At 42.4% G+C, this 17,691-nt stretch overlaps 1 protein-coding gene across 1 annotated transcript in view; it reads left to right on the forward strand.

Annotated features, from left to right (window-relative positions):
• BLTP3B (bridge-like lipid transfer protein family member 3B) overlaps positions 1-17,691 on the forward strand; it is a 313,057-nt gene that overhangs the window by 210,932 nt on the left and 84,434 nt on the right. The window contains exon 15 of the mRNA XM_078678312.1: positions 16,678-16,838. Coding sequence (XP_078534438.1) covers positions 16,678-16,838 — 161 coding nt within the window. The remainder of the gene's footprint in view (positions 1-16,677; positions 16,839-17,691) is intronic.

Genomic DNA, 17,691 nt, shown 5'->3' on the forward strand with positions numbered 1-17,691 from the left:
CTGGACTGTTCCCATGAGGCACAGGATCAGACTGATTTGCATATGGCCATGTCTGAACTGGGGTGGCAGAGTGGGCTAAAGAACGGTGATGGATTAAACCCAAATCTGTTGACTGGGTGTGAGTGTTTGATTGGTTCAGATGCTCCGTCCATCCCCACCCCTTTTTGTACCATCCTGTTAAGGGGGGCACTCAGCAATGCCCCTATCTTACAGACAATACCTTCAAAGGCCATAAGGACATCCTCAGGATGGGAGCCAGGAGACACACCGGATGCTATTTCAGGTGCGCATGACTCTTGTACCTTTCCATAAAATAAATCCGGAGCTACCTGGGACCACTTTAGGCGGCGTCTTCCATCTGTAGGTCTCAGTGTGCCTGGCACTATCACCCTGGCATGACTTGTCAGCAGGCCACCTCCCAAACACACACAAATGGGATTATCATCACTGAATACACGATCACTATTGTAAACCCGCGAAGATTTGACTGAAGCCTAGCTGAGATTAAGATATGATCTATAAAAGACCCACCACAACGTCCTTTAAAGGACGGGACAGACTGTTTACTAAGGGGTGCAGAGAAGGACATAGATGGAATCAAGTCATATTCATTAAGCAAGTTGTTAAGTGCATCCTCCTGAGCAGGATGCTCAAAATGAAATCCCCGCATCCTGGCGCATCCCAGCTCTCTCATGCAGGAGATTTTGGGGTCACCACAAGGGTGAACATTAAAGTTCTCCGCTACCCTGAATCTATGTGCAACAGAGCCACATGACTGTCTAATGAGGCAGCTCAACTGGGCAATCTTACACACCCCCTGTGCGTTCACCACATTATAAAAATTAATAATGCCCTTGCTCTCTTTTCCTCACCTTAAAACAATAACTTGAAGATCACTATAAGCAGAGGGGAGTTGCTGGATCCTACAATTCATGGCCAAAGCTGTAAATATGACCAAACCACCCCTAGCTCTGCCACAAACTGACGGGGAAGCAGGGATGAAGAAAGCTTTACAACCCTCCAAAAATAGGTTACAGTTCACCAGACAACTCTCCTGGAGGCAGATCACAGAGAATTGCCTGTTGAACTGCCAACCCTGCGATGTTCCACGACAGGACGTTATAGGCGTCTAATTTGGGGGACCCCTCTTGTGGTACAACTGGAGACAGCCTATACTGCTAGGAGCTGGGCAACCCAGACGGCACCGTATTACAAGGCGGGACACTACAGGTGAGAGAACAGGGGGACTCCTGATGATGGGCAGAGTCTCCTTCAGGCTCTGAACTCTTGTGCAGTCAATCGCACTCGTCCAGCCTTGAGAGTGCAGCGAATCTATTTGATAATTGTAACTGTGGGGTAAGATAATGTCCAGCCAAAATGGGCATCCCCCCGAAGAATAAGGATGACTACCTCCTGTAGCCTCAAAAGGTCTTTGCGGCCACCTATTACTTTGCAACTTTAAATTGTGACGCCTTAAGTGGTCCGACTCGTAGAAAAAGCCCACGGGTAAGATCTGGATACCAGAATCCCTGTGAGTCGATTCAGAATAAACATCCCAAAAGATATTCTCCACAACAATTGAATTGTTAAAATTCACAATTATACAATCCCCCCCCCCCCCGGATTTCCTCGTGTTTCCTATCCAGCCCACACGGCGTGCCATAATAATGTTACGTTCCACCATTGGGCCCACAGAGGTATTATTTGACAACCAATGAGTAACTTTATTCTTGAGTTGGGCGAAGTCCTCCTGGGAGCCTTGAGAGAGTGGAGGAACATTCCCCAGGATTACTACCAAGGGGGTTGATTGGGGTGGAAGGTTGACAACTGCTAAATGCTGGGGGCATTAGTAGAATATCCCTGAGACTCTCCCGAGCTTTTACCTAAACTATGAGTAACTTGGCCCTGGTGGTTTATTGGTAAAACCCCATTAGGTGCCAGCCTGTCACTTGTACCATCAGCCAACCCCACTGGGACTCCATTTGAGCCACAAGACTGGGCTCCACTAGAAGATTGAAAATCTGCGAATACTCTTAACAAAGGCAAAGTGCCTGGCACGGTATTAACCTTGGGCAACTCTGTGACCACACGTTGGGGAGGACGAGTAGGTTCCAAAAACATATGTTGTTCAGCTAAAATGTGCTCTTTGTGGTTTAGCTTGGTCACAATGGGACTCACTTATCCTCCAACAAACTACACATGGTAGATTTAAAGACTTCCTGCATGGCCAAGTTGACCATGTTAGATGCTGGCAACACGGGTACCTTATTTTTAGGGGTAGGCTTAGGGGGCGCGTTAGGTTTAGTCTTTTTGGCTTGGCTCCCCATTGGTTTACATTTTCTTTTCAAGCTGCCACAAGAACTGAGAGCCACCCCTGGAGGTTGTGATACATCGGCATCTCTAGGACCTTCTGGTGAGGTATTGTTAATAACATTGCCACCCATCCCACCATTCCCTGATGTGAGAGAAGAGGCACAACACTTCCTATTCCTGATGATCACAATTGGCGACAATGTCCTAGGAGGTACCTCCACCGGTGATTCTGGAAGAGGGGATAGCGCTTCGTTGACCTGAGAAGCGCTGCCCAGCCCAGGGGATGAGAGTAAACTCAGTACTTCACTAGCAATTTCCCTAGACTGATTGTTTGGCCCTCCAAAAGAGGAAAGAGACCACTGGAGGGAGATCTAGAGAGACGCCTGTTCACTAATTCAATCTCCTTGTCAATAACTGAAGCAGCTCTTGACAAGAAGGCATCCATAGTTGTAACAGTGGCTTCGATGCAGCTATAGTCCCTTCTTGGTTCACTTGAGTCTTCTGCCTCCCCATGGTTCTTAATCAGAATAAACCCCAATGACTTGCGATGAATTGAAAACCCCACAACTAGTAGCCTTAGTCAAATTTACCACAAAAAATAAGAAAGCCTTGATAGAATCCCTGGACAAAGCTACTACTCGTGCATAAGGGAGCTAAACCTAAACACTACCAGCTAGTTAACATTAGAAAGAGGCACAAACTAAAATTAAAATATTGGACCATTCATATGAAAATTAAAACCAAAGGGGATGGCCCAGCCCATCCTCTTCCGGCCCCTGACGGCCCCTTATGGCGCTCGATGATGCGGTGCACGACATGTGCGCCGCATAGGCTGCTGGAATGTGGAATTCAGATTGGGTGGGCGGGCAATGACGGTCCCCAGGCGCCTCCGCCGGTCGGCGGCAGTGGCCCAGGAGTTGGCGAGGCAAGCAACCAAGCAGCACACAGTCGGTAAGTGGAAAGTGGGCTCCTTGATCTTGAGTCAAAATGCAAGGGTGTTTGAGAAGAAGTTAGGGAAAGCAAAGGGTTTGATGCATGAGATTAAATTTAAGAGAAATGGTATTCCAGTTAAGCATGTGGCAAGGAAAATACTGATGGCAGCACATGCTCAAGTCATAGATATAATACAGCAGTTGTTAGACGAAAAAGTGATAGAACCAGTCCAGGCTGTGTAATGGCTGGCTCCGGTGGTGATTACGAAACAAACAGATGGATCTCTTCTTTTTTGTGTTGACTTGCGCAGCTTGAATGAGAGTGTGATCATGGACAGTTTTCCATTGCCCAATATAAATGAGATAATTATGATGACAGGGGGAGGGGAGTCTTTCCTCGAACCTCGATTTAAGAAGCCCATGTCATCAAGTAAAACTCCATCCTAATAATAAACAATTTACTTTATTCATACCATTAGAGAGAACTTTCCAATTTAATAGTTACCTTTTGGATTATGCTCAGCGGCTAGTGCTTTTCAGCATCTCATTACACAGATTTTGAGTGGCATAGAAAAAACTGTGTTTTTTTCAGGGTGATATCCTAGTTTTCGGGGACAATGAGGTTGAACATAACAGAATCCTGGGTGAAGTGTTAAAAAGAATAGGGGAAGCTGGATTGACTTTGCATAAGGAAAAATATGTATTCAAGGTGCAGGAAGTTGATTGCCTTGGTTACCACGTTGCTAGTGATGTTATAAAGTCCAAACAGAACTTAGTGAGTGCAATTGTCGATGTGCAGGCACCATGCGATAGAGATCAATTAAGGTCCTTTATGTCCTTTATGGGACTAGTGGAGTATTACTCCAAATTTGTGTGGGATTTTGCAGGAAAAACTGAACGATTAAAGGAGTTTTTACGCTAGGGGAGAACGTTTGTTTGGACTGAAGCACAATAAAAATCTTTCACAAGGATTAAGGATGATATAGCCCAGGCAGGAGTTCTTGTACCATTCCAAATTGAAAATAAAAGTGTGGTGACTACAGATACTAGCGTTGTTGGTATTGGTGCAGTGTTGGCTCAGAAGCATGACAAGGTGAAAAAATACAGTGGTGTTTGCCTCCCGTTCCTTAATCGACACTGAAAGAAGGTTAATTGGTCGTAGAGCGTGAGTCATTGACAGTTGCCTGGGCCACCCAGTATCTTATTGTGTGTTTACGGGGAAGGGCATTCACTTTGAGAACCGATCACAAACCCCTTCCTAAGGTCTTGGTGCCCAATGGCACCAAAAACTGTTCATGGAGGTTAATAAGCTTGGCAGTGAAATTACAAGAATACAATTGTAGTGTCCAGTATGTTCCAGGTTGGAAAAACACTGTAGCGGATTCCCTCTTGAGACTACCTGATACCAGTGGTGGTGAGATTGACTTTCAATGCGAGGTGTGGTGGCCAATTTGGAAGATGTCACGGAAGATTTAGAAAATTCCATTTCCAAGCTGGATTGGATTACAGGTATGAAGAGTGATGACACACTTAAGGGTGTAGTAAGACTTATTTCAAGTGATGACAGGAGGGTAAGTACCATCCCAGTGGGTTTGAGGCTGATTTTTTCAGGTGAGAGATAAGTTATCTGTCCAGTGAGATTTACTTGTTTTGAGAGGAGAATGCTTTGTACCAGTCCACAACAAATTGATAAAGTTGGCACGCGAGGGACCTCTAGGCCAAACACTCACCATCAAAAGGGTGAAAGAAAGATTTTGGTAACCACTTAAGGATAAGCAAATAAAAGACTGGGTGGAGAAATGTCAAAGTTGCAAAGAATCAGAAAGATTGTGTGTGGGGGTTGTGAAAGTCCTTGGGAATTAACATGTGGAGGGGGTGGAAAATGTATGGGAAACAATGTGAATGGACTTTATAGGATCTTTTAATTGTTTGCCGGAACATGAGAGGTATACAGCAGTTTTGGTGGATGCTAAATCTAGGTGGGCGGAGGTGGTGTTCATGAGATCTACCACCATTGACGCAACAATCAATGTGTTGAGTGAGGTGTTTCGATGTGAGGGAATTCCTGCTGTGGTTCTCACTGACAATAGCACACAACTAACGTCCTTAGAGATGGAAAATGTATTTTCAAAACTGGGAACAAGGCATGCGTGTACCTCCTTGTACAATCCATAAAGCAATGGATCATTTGAAAGAGTAAATAAGATATCCAAAGGTACCATGCAACTTCCATGCACAACCGTTGTCCGAGTGCAGAGGCCGTAAAAGAAATGTTGTGGTCATAACGTACACCAATACAACACGGGACTGGCAAGAGTCCCTTTGAGACTATATGGGGTAGACAACCTGGCACCAAGATGGTACCATCATGGATGCATAATGAAAATAAGAGAAAAGAGAGTGGGAGAAAGTACTGAAGTAGTACATGGAATGTTCAGTCAGGCATGGGTTTGGGTAAAAGTCAAACCGGGAGGAGTTAGCAAAGGCTAGTCCAAATGTAGAGGCCCATAGCAAGTGATTCAAGTTGGTGGTAACTGGGGCAACTGGACATTGGTCAGACCTGGAATTTAAGTAGAGTAGCTTTGTATTAGACGAAAAATAATGAGATGGGGATATCAAAAAATAAGGAGGATTCAGAATTGCCAGGTTTGTTGTTGGATAATGAAGTTTGTGACCGAAAAACAAAACGACAAGGAATATGAGGGGAAGGAAAAAGAAGGTGTTAATGAGAACAAAACACATGCTGAACGGGGAGTAAGGTCAAGAAATGTTACCGCCTACTTAGCAGAGTTTGTATGTCATTGAAGCAATTAAAAATATAAATGAAATGGTAAAAAGAGAATGAATAGATGTTTATACTTTCATCTGGCTCTTAAAACATTACAGGAAGAATAGTATTCGAGTGGTTTAGTAATATTTATGCATAATAGAGAACAATATGTACCATTGTCCAAGTGTTAGTTTTCACATTTGTGTGTTAGTATGCATTCTTCATACAGTGCATTACTTGTCATTAGTGCTTCTGTCAGGTTTTAACTTTGCCTCCACTTTTTGTTCCCTTTTACCTTTCCTTCTTTGGGAAATCATTCCTAATATTGTATCGCATTTACCCACCAACTTATATTGCTTTTTGTTTCATTTGTATATACGCTCTACCTTATCATTGAGTAGATGTTATAATTACCTGCTGTTAGGAAAGGAGATGTGTCATATTTTTCTTATCTGAACCCAAGCCAGGCCGTGACCACTGCCACTTCAGAACATTCTGATGATGACATGTCAGGATCCTGAAGTGGTCAACGGCCGATTGACAGTTAATGATTGTTGTCTGTGCTAAGCTGGAGCAGTTAGGTTTTCCTGTATCTCTGATCAATAAGGCATGAGGATTTCAAACCCTATGGCACTGCTCTTAATTATTACAGGTAGTTTTGTGAATATAAAAATCCAAGTGAACTTCTTCTGATCTCACGTGTCGCAGATTTTAACAGATCACTATATTCACAAACTGCTTTGCTGAAACCTGATTGGGCTTGTTCAGGTCTGGAGTGCCATGCAGCATGTCAGACTGCTGTTTTTTCTTAATGCTGCTTTGAAATCGTGAGCTATCTGTGCATCTTTACTTTTTACGGTATTGCTTCCTTTTAAGGTTGCCTGACAGTATTCTTTTGTGTTTGCTATGTTTATTTCAGATATCTGGTTGACTGATAATTGTGCACCAGTGCTTCTAACCTTAGTTGTAGATGGTTTGTTTTTCTATCAAGAACTTCAATACGCCGCTTGAAGATCGGATACTGGATGGGCATGTCCCTGATAGCACGATCTCACTCATTTATAAAAAGTTAATCAATACCAGGATTGATCTATTGGATAGCCTTCGAGAGTTGTGGACTAGTAATGGTCTGGAGCTGGATGATGAGGACTGGCAGGCTGCGCTCTCTTCTCCTAAGGAGGTAGCTATTCCGGCACGCCTTCGATTTGTCCAGCTCAAAATTCTTCATAGGGTATATGTGACTGGTCCACGTCTGGTGCGCATGGGATTCTCGGCGGATGGATTGTGCAGACGTGGCTGCGGTATGGTGGCCACGTTCCTACATATCATTTGGGAATGCCCTGCTGTACTGCGCTATTGGAATCGCGTGCATGATGTAATGAGTGAGGTCACGGGTGTGCGGTTGAAGCCTGAAGCGCGGAGATGCTTGTTGAATGTTTGGGAACCGAATGATTGTACCCAAGCGCAGCGTCGATGGGTGACATTGGGTAACATGATAGCCAAGCGTGACATTGCCCAGCTTTGGGGCGCTCAGAGGCCTCCTACGATTCTGGCATGGCAACAGAACATGGACTGGTCCATGTTTCGTGAAAAGACTGTGTATGTCTCCCGAGGCAGACCTGGCAAGTGGGGGAAAATTTGGACTCAGTGGAACGCATACCGTGGAGATATATGTACCCCCCCCTTTCGGAATTTGATACCGACCTGTCTTCCTCCCAACCTGATGTTTCCTCCGCAGAAATATAGATATATTGTTTGCTTCTGTTCTCCTTCTCTTCCCCCCCATCCCACAGTATATTTTGAATGCGATAATGTCTGCTTTACATTTGTACCCCCCCCCCCCCGCAAACCACATGATGACACGCTTGTACTGGACTGCCTTGTTTTCTTTTGTTTCTCTATTTTCTTGTTCTTTAAATTCAATAAAAAGTTTTCAAAAAAAAAAAAGAACTTCAATACGACTATTAAAATAGGGCAGGGGCTGGTGGCTTCAGTGAGGACTTTTGCATCTTGCTCCCTGGTTTTCAGATTTCGGTACTGCACATACCGGAAAATTTCTTCCTCTGATTAATAAGCAGAACTATGAGGGATGAACTAGTAGAATACCTTCTCTGTCTATTGGAATGTCACCAGTCACTTGTCAGGTGACAGGGTGTATTTTGTTGCATGAAGTAATCAATATTTTTAAGAGCAAGAAATAATTGAGAAGAAGTAGAAGAAACTCCCCCATGAAGTTCTTAGAGCAGACAGCATTATAGGTTGTACGCTGGCACACCAAATTTTCAAATAAGGTCCTAAATCAAGACTGATTGTATTCTTGAATATCGAGTGCACACATTCTGAACTCCACATTTGTGTACCATGAATATATAGAAAGGTATAGAAAATCTATACAAACTTACCTTTCAATATTCTATTCCTCTATATTTTGGTCATGATATTTTTCTCCTACAATATCTTGAACCCAGTATTCAGGAGCCATTGTCATGGCTGATGTACCAGTCATCTAGAGAACTTTGTTAACATATTTACTTACTACAAAGGTACTTTTTAATTTTATTTTAGCAACATATAGAAGTATGCTACCACTAATCAGCACATTTAATATTGGAACAGATTTTGATTTCAACTAGGCATATCCCTCTCTCCCCCACCCTCCTCGACTTCGGATCAACCGTGTAACCAGTAAACACAATGCAACCAAACCCTTCAAGGAACCCAATCGCTATCAAATCTTACGCCTCTTACACCCTCACTCATTTTACTTTCCTTAATTTACATACATATAAGCGTTAATGACAACAACACTTGTGGACATGCTGAAACTTCTGAGCCCCCTGAAAAATAAGCAATGGTTTACACGTTTTTAGGGCTCGCCTGCTGGGCGCATGCGCCTAGCTGGCGAAGCTCTATTGGGGCTTAAACAGACTTTACCGAACTTGGCGATTTGGTGCTGTGCCCGTGGCTTTTAGGTCAATGCGCTTGCGCATTGACCTAAAATGCGCGTGCACATCACCAAATCGCCGTCTGTTCCCTCAGCCGCACTCCCCCCACACCTTTGAAGTGAAGCTTAGCTTCACTTCAAAGGTATCCGCTCCCCCCGCCCCCTGCTTCACACGTCTCACGGCCGGCAGGCCGTCTCGTATTTCTCCTCCCTCCCTCGCCTCCCTCCCTCAGCACGGGTACAGTCGGGACCACTCTGTGCGCTTGCTGCGGTATTGTCTTAAAAATGTAAGTTTCCAAGTCACTGACTCACTGTAGGTAGCCTTGCCTGACACTGCAAATAGTCCCATTCGTTGCCTTTCAGGCTAGCTTTTGTTTCCGCTGTGCTTCCCCCCCCCCCCCATCTCACGCCCGAGCACGTGCACACGTACTCCCTGTGAATTATTTCACTTCAAACAATGAGGCTGCAGTTTGGTTTGTAGTTTCATTACCCGTCCGCATGTATACGGCGTGGCCCCTTCTCAGCCTTCCGCAGTTGGAAAAGAAAATATGCTTGCCTTCATAAATCCAATTAAAAAGGAAGCAGCATTTACATTTCACCCCCACTCCCCAGACCCACGTATAATGGCGCACGATGTCAGAAAACATGACACGTGTTTTCACTTTGTGACAGAAACCATTACATTTAAAAATCCGTTACAGTTAGCTTAGTTAGACACATGATGAATGCCTCCCTATTCCTGCCATATATTATTACAGCTAAAAGGCGCTCGATGAAAAATATTTTGCGGTTATCAGCATTTATGGGCAAATGTGTTTTTGCAGTGATATATTGTATCTTTTATTTTCTCTTCATGTTATTGAGATGAAGGAACACACACACCGATTTAGTGCTTTTTAAAGGCTAGCATTATAGACGTACATGTTTATTACTGCAGGTTCCTAAGTAATGCGGCGCAGTTTTACATATGGGTGTGTGGGTCTCTATAGGTGGCACAGGCTGATGGGTGCTATGGCGACATCTCTTTTCCCTCGCGTCGTCACTGTCACTGCCGTCTCTTACCTTCTCCCATGCCTCTCTCTCTCCCACCCCTCAGACCTTCTCCCTACCCCCTCTCTGCCCCGGCTGCTTCACACCCTCATCGCCGCTCCGCCCCCTCCCCTGCCCGCCTTGTCGCATTTCTCCTCCCCCCTCCTGTTTTAAACTCTTAACACGTTGCATTCTGGAACTTTAATTTCCGCATTCCCATCAGAGACCCTCAGGTCACAAAAAGCAGAATGTCTTTGGCCATCATCTTGATCGGTATATTGAGAGAGGAGCATACAGGCGCCGCGCTTGTCCAGAGGAGGCGGAGAGCGAGGCCCACTGCCTGCATGCGCCATCCGTGAAACGTGGACTTTGGTCGCGGCTTCCCACTCCAACACATCGTGTGATTCTGAGCAAATCATTTCCTATTGTGCACTAATCTGGTAGCGTATGTGCCACAGATGTTTAAGAAGGTAGCAATTGGGGTCATTGCTGGGTGAGGTGGTTGTCACATTGCATGCATGAGTGAGTGCTGCAGATCAGGTGCAGAGCGTAGTGTACAGCATCAGACGCCAGTAGCGTCATAGTCGTCATATAAACATATGCAAGGACGGTACCGAGGGCTGGGTATAGCTCATCGCTTTATTGGCTTGCTGTCTGCAAGATAGCACAGCGAGTTGAATACTCCCTGCTGGCAAATATAGTGATCTGAAAGTCGCCATTTAAAATCCTGGCAATGCCGACCGAGCCTGTCATCCTTCTGACGTTGGTAAAGTGAGTGGTAAAAGCAACATCTGTTATTTTACAGTGCTTATTTTATTGATACATTATTAGGGTGCTTTCAAACACCAGGTCTCTTATGAAACGCTCTCTCTATATGTGCAAGCATTATAGACATACATGTTTATTACTGCAGGTTCCTAAGTAATGCGGCGCAGTTTTACATATGGGTGTGTGGGTCTCTATAGGTGGCACAGGCTGATGGGTGCTATGGCGACATCTCTTTACCCTTGCGTCTTCACTGTCACTGCCGTCTCTCTTACCTTCTCCCATGCCTCTCTCTCTCCCAGCCCTCAGACCTTCTCCCTACCCCCTCTATCTCTCTGTGTACCCTTTCTTTTTATGGCCCCTCTCAACGCTCTGCTATGTTGTCTCCATCCCTCAACTCTCTCACAGCATCACTCAGCTCAACCGCAGCATCCCTCAGCGCAACCACAGCATCACTCAGCGCAACCACAGCATCACTCAGCATCACCACAGCATCACTGGTTCAAATATGTTCTCTCAATGTTTCAAGCTTTATTACAAATGTCAAAAAAGATGTTAATATTTCACTTCTGTTCTTGGATTTTCGTCACAATAAAATACACTGAACATAATCTTCACAAAAGTTATTTACAAAAGTTTAAGCTATTGCCATCATAAATTACAATAACTTTTTAAAAATCATTAATTATTGAAAAAAACAATTAAAAGCCATTATTATTTGTAATTTCAATACATGTAAGTCACGTAAATACAACACATATTGCATTACAAATGCTATAGGTGTCACATTTGCGAAAGTTATAACTTTTGGCATTTTAAATGACAAAGATATTAATTTCGCTATTTTCAAAACCAACACATAAATAAAAAATGTGTCATTTAAAATACCAATAGCTCAAACTTTCCTAATGCGAGACCTATTGGCAACGCCAGTGCTTGTTTCAAATACCTCCCAGCTCACCCCACCCTCTTCTCCACCCATGGTCCTACAGGTCTCAGGCATAGTTTTCAATTTCCAGCAGCGACCACAATTTACATTACCACTTCTGAACACTCATTATGGCTTTGGAATTCCTTTTTGGACTATCAGCTGTGTGTCTGCCATTATTTTGAACCAAGAACCTGAAATTATTATGATTCGCTACTCCTATTTTAATTAGCAACTCATTATTATATGTATATGTATGGAAATGCCTCTGCATGATTACCCCCAAGGTTTTGGACTGATTCTGCTGGTTATTTCGACTCTGAGAGTGCTCTGAGGCCTCCTAACCAGACCTAAGTGTTACCTCCACCTTGCAGGAAGCCACTCAGGGTGTTGGCCCAAAAGACAAGCTTCAAAGGTGAAGCCACTTTAGGTGAGCAAATGGTGATCAAACTCCTAAAGGTTTGTCTGTTTGTTCAGGTTGACAAGTTGGGGGCAGGAACAGAGAGGGGAGATCAGTGCCGAAACCGGTTTTCCCATGGGCCTGTATCCCACAAGTAGCCACTCTTCTAAGGTGGGCCAATCTCCTAACATCCAAGAAAGGGTTCAGACATCATGAGAGTTGGCAGAATAGTGCACTCTGGGTTTGTGGGTTTGCTAGGTGCCACACATAGCCAGAAGTCATCCCAGGGTGGGGGGTGGAGGGGGGGGATCCTGGTAGCCTATGGGCTAGTGACCACATCACCCCCCAGGGCATTTTCTGGCAATAAATATGGCAGACCTGGCACCCTGAACCTCAGATCATGACAACACTGGGGAAAGGACTGAAGAAAGACTACCATGCTGACCCTGAAACCTGGCAAGAGAGACTGCCCTGAATGCTGGACTGCACCTGCCACACATTTAACTAGCAAAGGAACGACTGTGACCACTGGCTCATGGGAAAGTAACAGCCGAGCCCCAGATCAAAGAAGTGACTTCAAGGGACAGTCAGTTGACTCCCTGGAATGAGCACCATGGCCGTCAAAATTGAAGAAGCCTATTCCGATAAGACTGTCACCACATTCTGTGAATCATTGCTGACCGCCACTGGGCAACCCAAGAGACCAATCCTCAACGTTCAAAAGTTGCTCTTGAGTCTGCTTTACCCGCGAGTGTTGTCTGACTCCAGATTGGTGTCCATAAGGAACCCCAGCCCTCACCAAAGGATACTCCTGTGTACAGAGATCGGAAGCCCAACCACAGCTGGCCTTCTACTGGCTCAAAGAGGAATTCAGGGGACACTGACCCCTATCACCAAAGTTGCCCGTGGATGGAGGAATAATGGCAAGGATTCCTCCATCAACCACACAGCACCCAGAGCATCTTTCAGCATCCAGAATCCTGCATCAAGACCACTCTATTGTAGTCTATGGTGATCCTGAGGAAAAGTGTGGAACTGGGCTTGAGGCTGCTCTGGTGACCAGGTAACTATCTAAGTATTCCTTACTGGCCTCCTGACCTTCTCCCTGCCAGATTTAGTTGGCCCACTCGGGCCGGAGTAGCCAAATACAAATCTTTCAAACTTTTCAAAAGTTTCAAACTTTACTGTTACCAATGCTTGTTTGCACTTGCGACCAAAAAGCTGAGATTTACATTTTACTTAAAAATCTATACCTCCGGATCCGTCCTGTGGATTTTGCTCATCTTGGTGTCTAAGAATTCAAGCTATGATCTATTTTTATAAATTGGTGTCTGATTTTTTCAGTGTTATGACTTTATTTCGTTGCTTGGTGCTTTTAACTAGATCCTTTCTTTAAGCCTTGCTGCTCGACGTCACAACTGCCCAGGGCTGAGCTAAAGGTTTTGCAAATGAGCTTGAATAGACCTAAGACAGTTTTTGCTAGTGAATTACATGGTAAAGGCAACACAACCATACTATATAATACACCACAATCCTCGCAGTATAATATACTTCATTATAGGGGCTTTCAACCAACCCACATAATCCATTTGTCTATTATTTTGCCATTCACATTCTTCTTCCACCCACTACAGTGTACAGCAATGGGGCCATGGGTCAGTCCACTTCACCCACTTTGAGTGATTGCCTTCTGCAGTTACAGTGCCCCACAATACAATCTTTAAAGTGCAAGTGCAATTTAAAGTGCTTAATCTTTCCAAGCCGTGTCCTGCAATGGCAAATGTTAAAACCTTTTATGTACGATTATAATGTGACAAATGCTTATTTTACTGCTTACTCCTATATAGACTACCAAAGTTACAGTGCTGGTTAAAGTTCATATTTTCCTGAACTTTTTCCTAAAAAGGAAAAATCTAAAATGCCTATGCCTTCTACTGTTACAGTGCTCAATAGACAGTTTATTCCCAGGGGGTACCTTTAACTTTTAAATCGCCCCATATTTCCCTATAACGCAGCAGTTAATTGACCCATGCATTAAACTAGTACTCTCTCACAGTAACTTTTTTGATCTTACTGAGGTTTGATCTGACTGGTGGTTTCCATAGTTTCGTAATAATAGAGCAAGCCACAACTGCAGAAATAAAGATAAATTGTGAGCTCTTCTTGCTAAACTGAGATGGAGTGGCAAAACCTAACAGAGCAATAGACTATGAAGGCTTGACTGTATGTCCTACTCTTAACGAAATCTGCCCAAAATTATGTGCTCAATATTCAGTCATTGCCTTGCACAGCCAGAATACGTGTTGCCAATCTCCTGATCTTTCGCATCTAGGACATTTTTTTAATTAATAGTTCCAAACATTGTATTAAGGCTTACTTGGGGATAATAAATCTATTAGCCATTAAAAAACACAATTCTATTTAAATTCGCCCACCCCCTTATCAGTGAAAACCCATTGTCAAAATACCTTTGCCAGATATTCCCATCTATTTTAATACCCGTACATTGCCGCCATTTTGTTCCCATATTCTCAATGAAAGAGTTATCCTGGTGAAGTTCTCTGCACCAATAGCTTAAGGAGTCATTTACTTTATCCACCTCAAGTAGTTTCTTAACTAACACTGCCAATTAATAAACTTCCAAAAAAGATAGGGTATTAAGAACTGAGACTATATGCCTGTAAGAAAAAATTAAAATAAAAAAGACACCATACTGGGAATCACTAGAACATATCTCTACCTCAGGTTTGATTCTGTTCACATCTAAAAAAAAAAAAAAAACTACTTTAATAAGGCAATAAAATCTGCACATCATTTTTTTTTTTTTATTCGGCAGCATTCGTCATTGGGGGGCTAATTCCCTCATGGAAAGAGATATATTGGGCTAAAGGCTCTATTAATAAAGAAAACATAATAGGCGATAAAGGGCAGCCTTGATGCATGCCTCTAATAGTGAATACAGTAGCCGCAAATTCATTGTTTATAACAGCTTAAGCCAATGTCTTTTCATAGCACGTGGTTATAGACCTCGTGTGCAATGGTGGACACTTGAAGTTTTCCAAGATCTTAAATAGAAAACCCCAGCTCACCAGGTCAAACACCTTTTCTGCATCTAGCAGCATAATGGCTGTGGGAATATATCGGACATAACAAGACTGATAAACTCAGCCAAATAGGATGTGTTAGCCCTCCAACTTTGCCCCTCAATAAAACCATTTTGATCAAGGTGGATCAAATTATTAAAAATAATGTTAACACAAGTAGTTATCATTTTTGTGAAATTTCTATAATCCGTATTAAGAAGTGTTATGCATCGATAAGAGGATGGTTAAAACTCATCTTTTGTTATTTTAAAATATATTTTTTAAATTAATACTCATTTAAAAGAGGGTGAGATGGGTCCACCAAGTAAAATGGAATTAAACAGCCTTGTTAAAAGAGCCGCTATCAAAAAATTAAAACACATACAATTCTGCCCATTAGCCATCTTTCCCTGGGGCTTTGGACCCTGGCAGTTCCTTTAGCATTAGACACCTCTTCCTTGTTAAGTGGACTTTTAAAAGGTTAACATCCTCACCTTTTAGCTCTGTTATCTGCACTTCACACAGAAGTTGTTCTACCATTGCCGGCTGTAAAATATCTTCTTCCCCCTTATACAATGAAGCATAATAATCCACCAGGATTTTCCCAATTTCTGCACCATCGATTCTTTTTGTACAAGGATCTTTGACCCCAGTAATACGGTTTTGTTTTTTTGGAAATCCAGTACAAGAAGTGCCCCATCTTCTCACCCTCTTTGTACACCTGACTATCCTAAATAAGGCTATTAAAAACCTCTTTTTTCAAGAAAAAATCTTTTAGGGCTTCCTTTTTGTCCTGTCACTTGTGAAGCCTGATCAGATTGTTCTGCCTGAGCCTTGTCATAAGCTTCATCTACAGCATTTTTTAAATTATCTTGCTCTTCTATATCCTTTTTCCTTTGAAAAGCAAAAAATGATATATACCACTGGATTGTGGCATCTAATCCCCTTATTAAAAAAAATAATCAGCAGTTTGTCCGAAGACATAGCCTGACATTTGGTCTCTCTGTCTTTAAAAGGCAGCAAATGTGACAAATAGAGAATTTAAAGACAACTTTATTTATTGCTTGGACTTTCACAACCCATCAAAAATCATCTCTCTAGCCACAGTTTGGGAAACACTGACCCTAAGTAATTTTACCTCCAGCATTAAATCAGCAGACTGTTTTTTATTGGCAGTCGGTATTTGTTCATTTTGCATGTGGCAGTAACTTACTACTGCCCATGTGTGCCATTTATCAGTGGAGGTAGCATTGCCATCATTTTCAAAATCAAGGACATTGAGGTAGTTGCATATTTTGTAGACTACGTGCACAATGTACCTAAATAAATGTAAAGTAATAATTCTATAACTTAGATGTTTCAATTATGTTGAACTGTATTCTTTAGTTTTGCATAGCATGTATTCGTTTTGTTTGATTGATTGGCTCATTAGATCTATTAAATCATCGCTCAAACGTTTGATTTAATTTCATGGTTGAATAATATTGGCCTATTATATTTATGTATTGAAAAGTGAAACAGACGATGAGAGTTGCCCATCTGATCTACCAGCCCTCTCAGTTTCGTACAAGAAAATGCACAGAACTTCATCACAAGTTTCCTTGGACACCATTTCATTTGACAGTATTTTGGAAGAAAATCTTCTGGATGATGATGGCATACTGATCGAAAAAGGTAAGCAGTAAACTTCTAACTGTATGATACACATGAGCATGGGAGTTAAGTAGAAAGGAAAACATGTTACTCTAAACTGTAGATAGGGTAAGAGACAAATAGGGAATTTTATCCCAATGATGTGACCATTTACTTTTGATGGGCATGTATACCCATGTTTACATTCACAAATGTTTTAAAGCGTCCCTTCACTTTATTATTTTTACATTGGGTGAATATAACCTAAAGCATTGGTCCATCACTATATCACTGCACTATCCTTTAACCAAGAGTTAGGCAATTAGGTTAGATTCCTCATATAAATACCTGTATATTTTATAAAGTCTTTATTGCTTGATTCACAACAATCATTGCAATTAAAACATCTTCGTGATCGAACAATATATGAAAACATTGAGACATGTTGTAACAAACCAATAATTAAATTTTTGTGAGCAGCTTTTTAAAACAATGACAGGAATATTCTTGACAATTTATAAATACATTCATATTTATACAATAAAACCAGTTAACTTTATCAATCGTTATACAAATAAACTATGGGATCTATCAGTCATCGGCTAGATCATTACATATTAAAGTGCAAACGTGCAGTAAACAGTAGTTCTATTGTGCAAACAGGTTATGAAAGTGCATCAATAACTTCCAAAACAGGGTAACTTCATTATTTACTATTCTAATTATTACCCTAGCAGCATAGACCCTAAATTCTACAAGAGGCCATACAGTGCAAATAAGCTGAAAAAAAATAGATTCAAGATTTTTCTTGATGGCAAGGCATTTAATTATGATACATTTTGAACAGTCATTACCAAACATTTTTCGGCAGCAACTAAAAATGTTATCAATTGGC

This window comes from Lissotriton helveticus, chromosome 1_1 (genome assembly GCF_964261635.1).
Source record: "Lissotriton helveticus chromosome 1_1, aLisHel1.1, whole genome shotgun sequence".
NCBI lineage: Eukaryota > Metazoa > Chordata > Amphibia > Caudata > Salamandridae > Lissotriton > Lissotriton helveticus.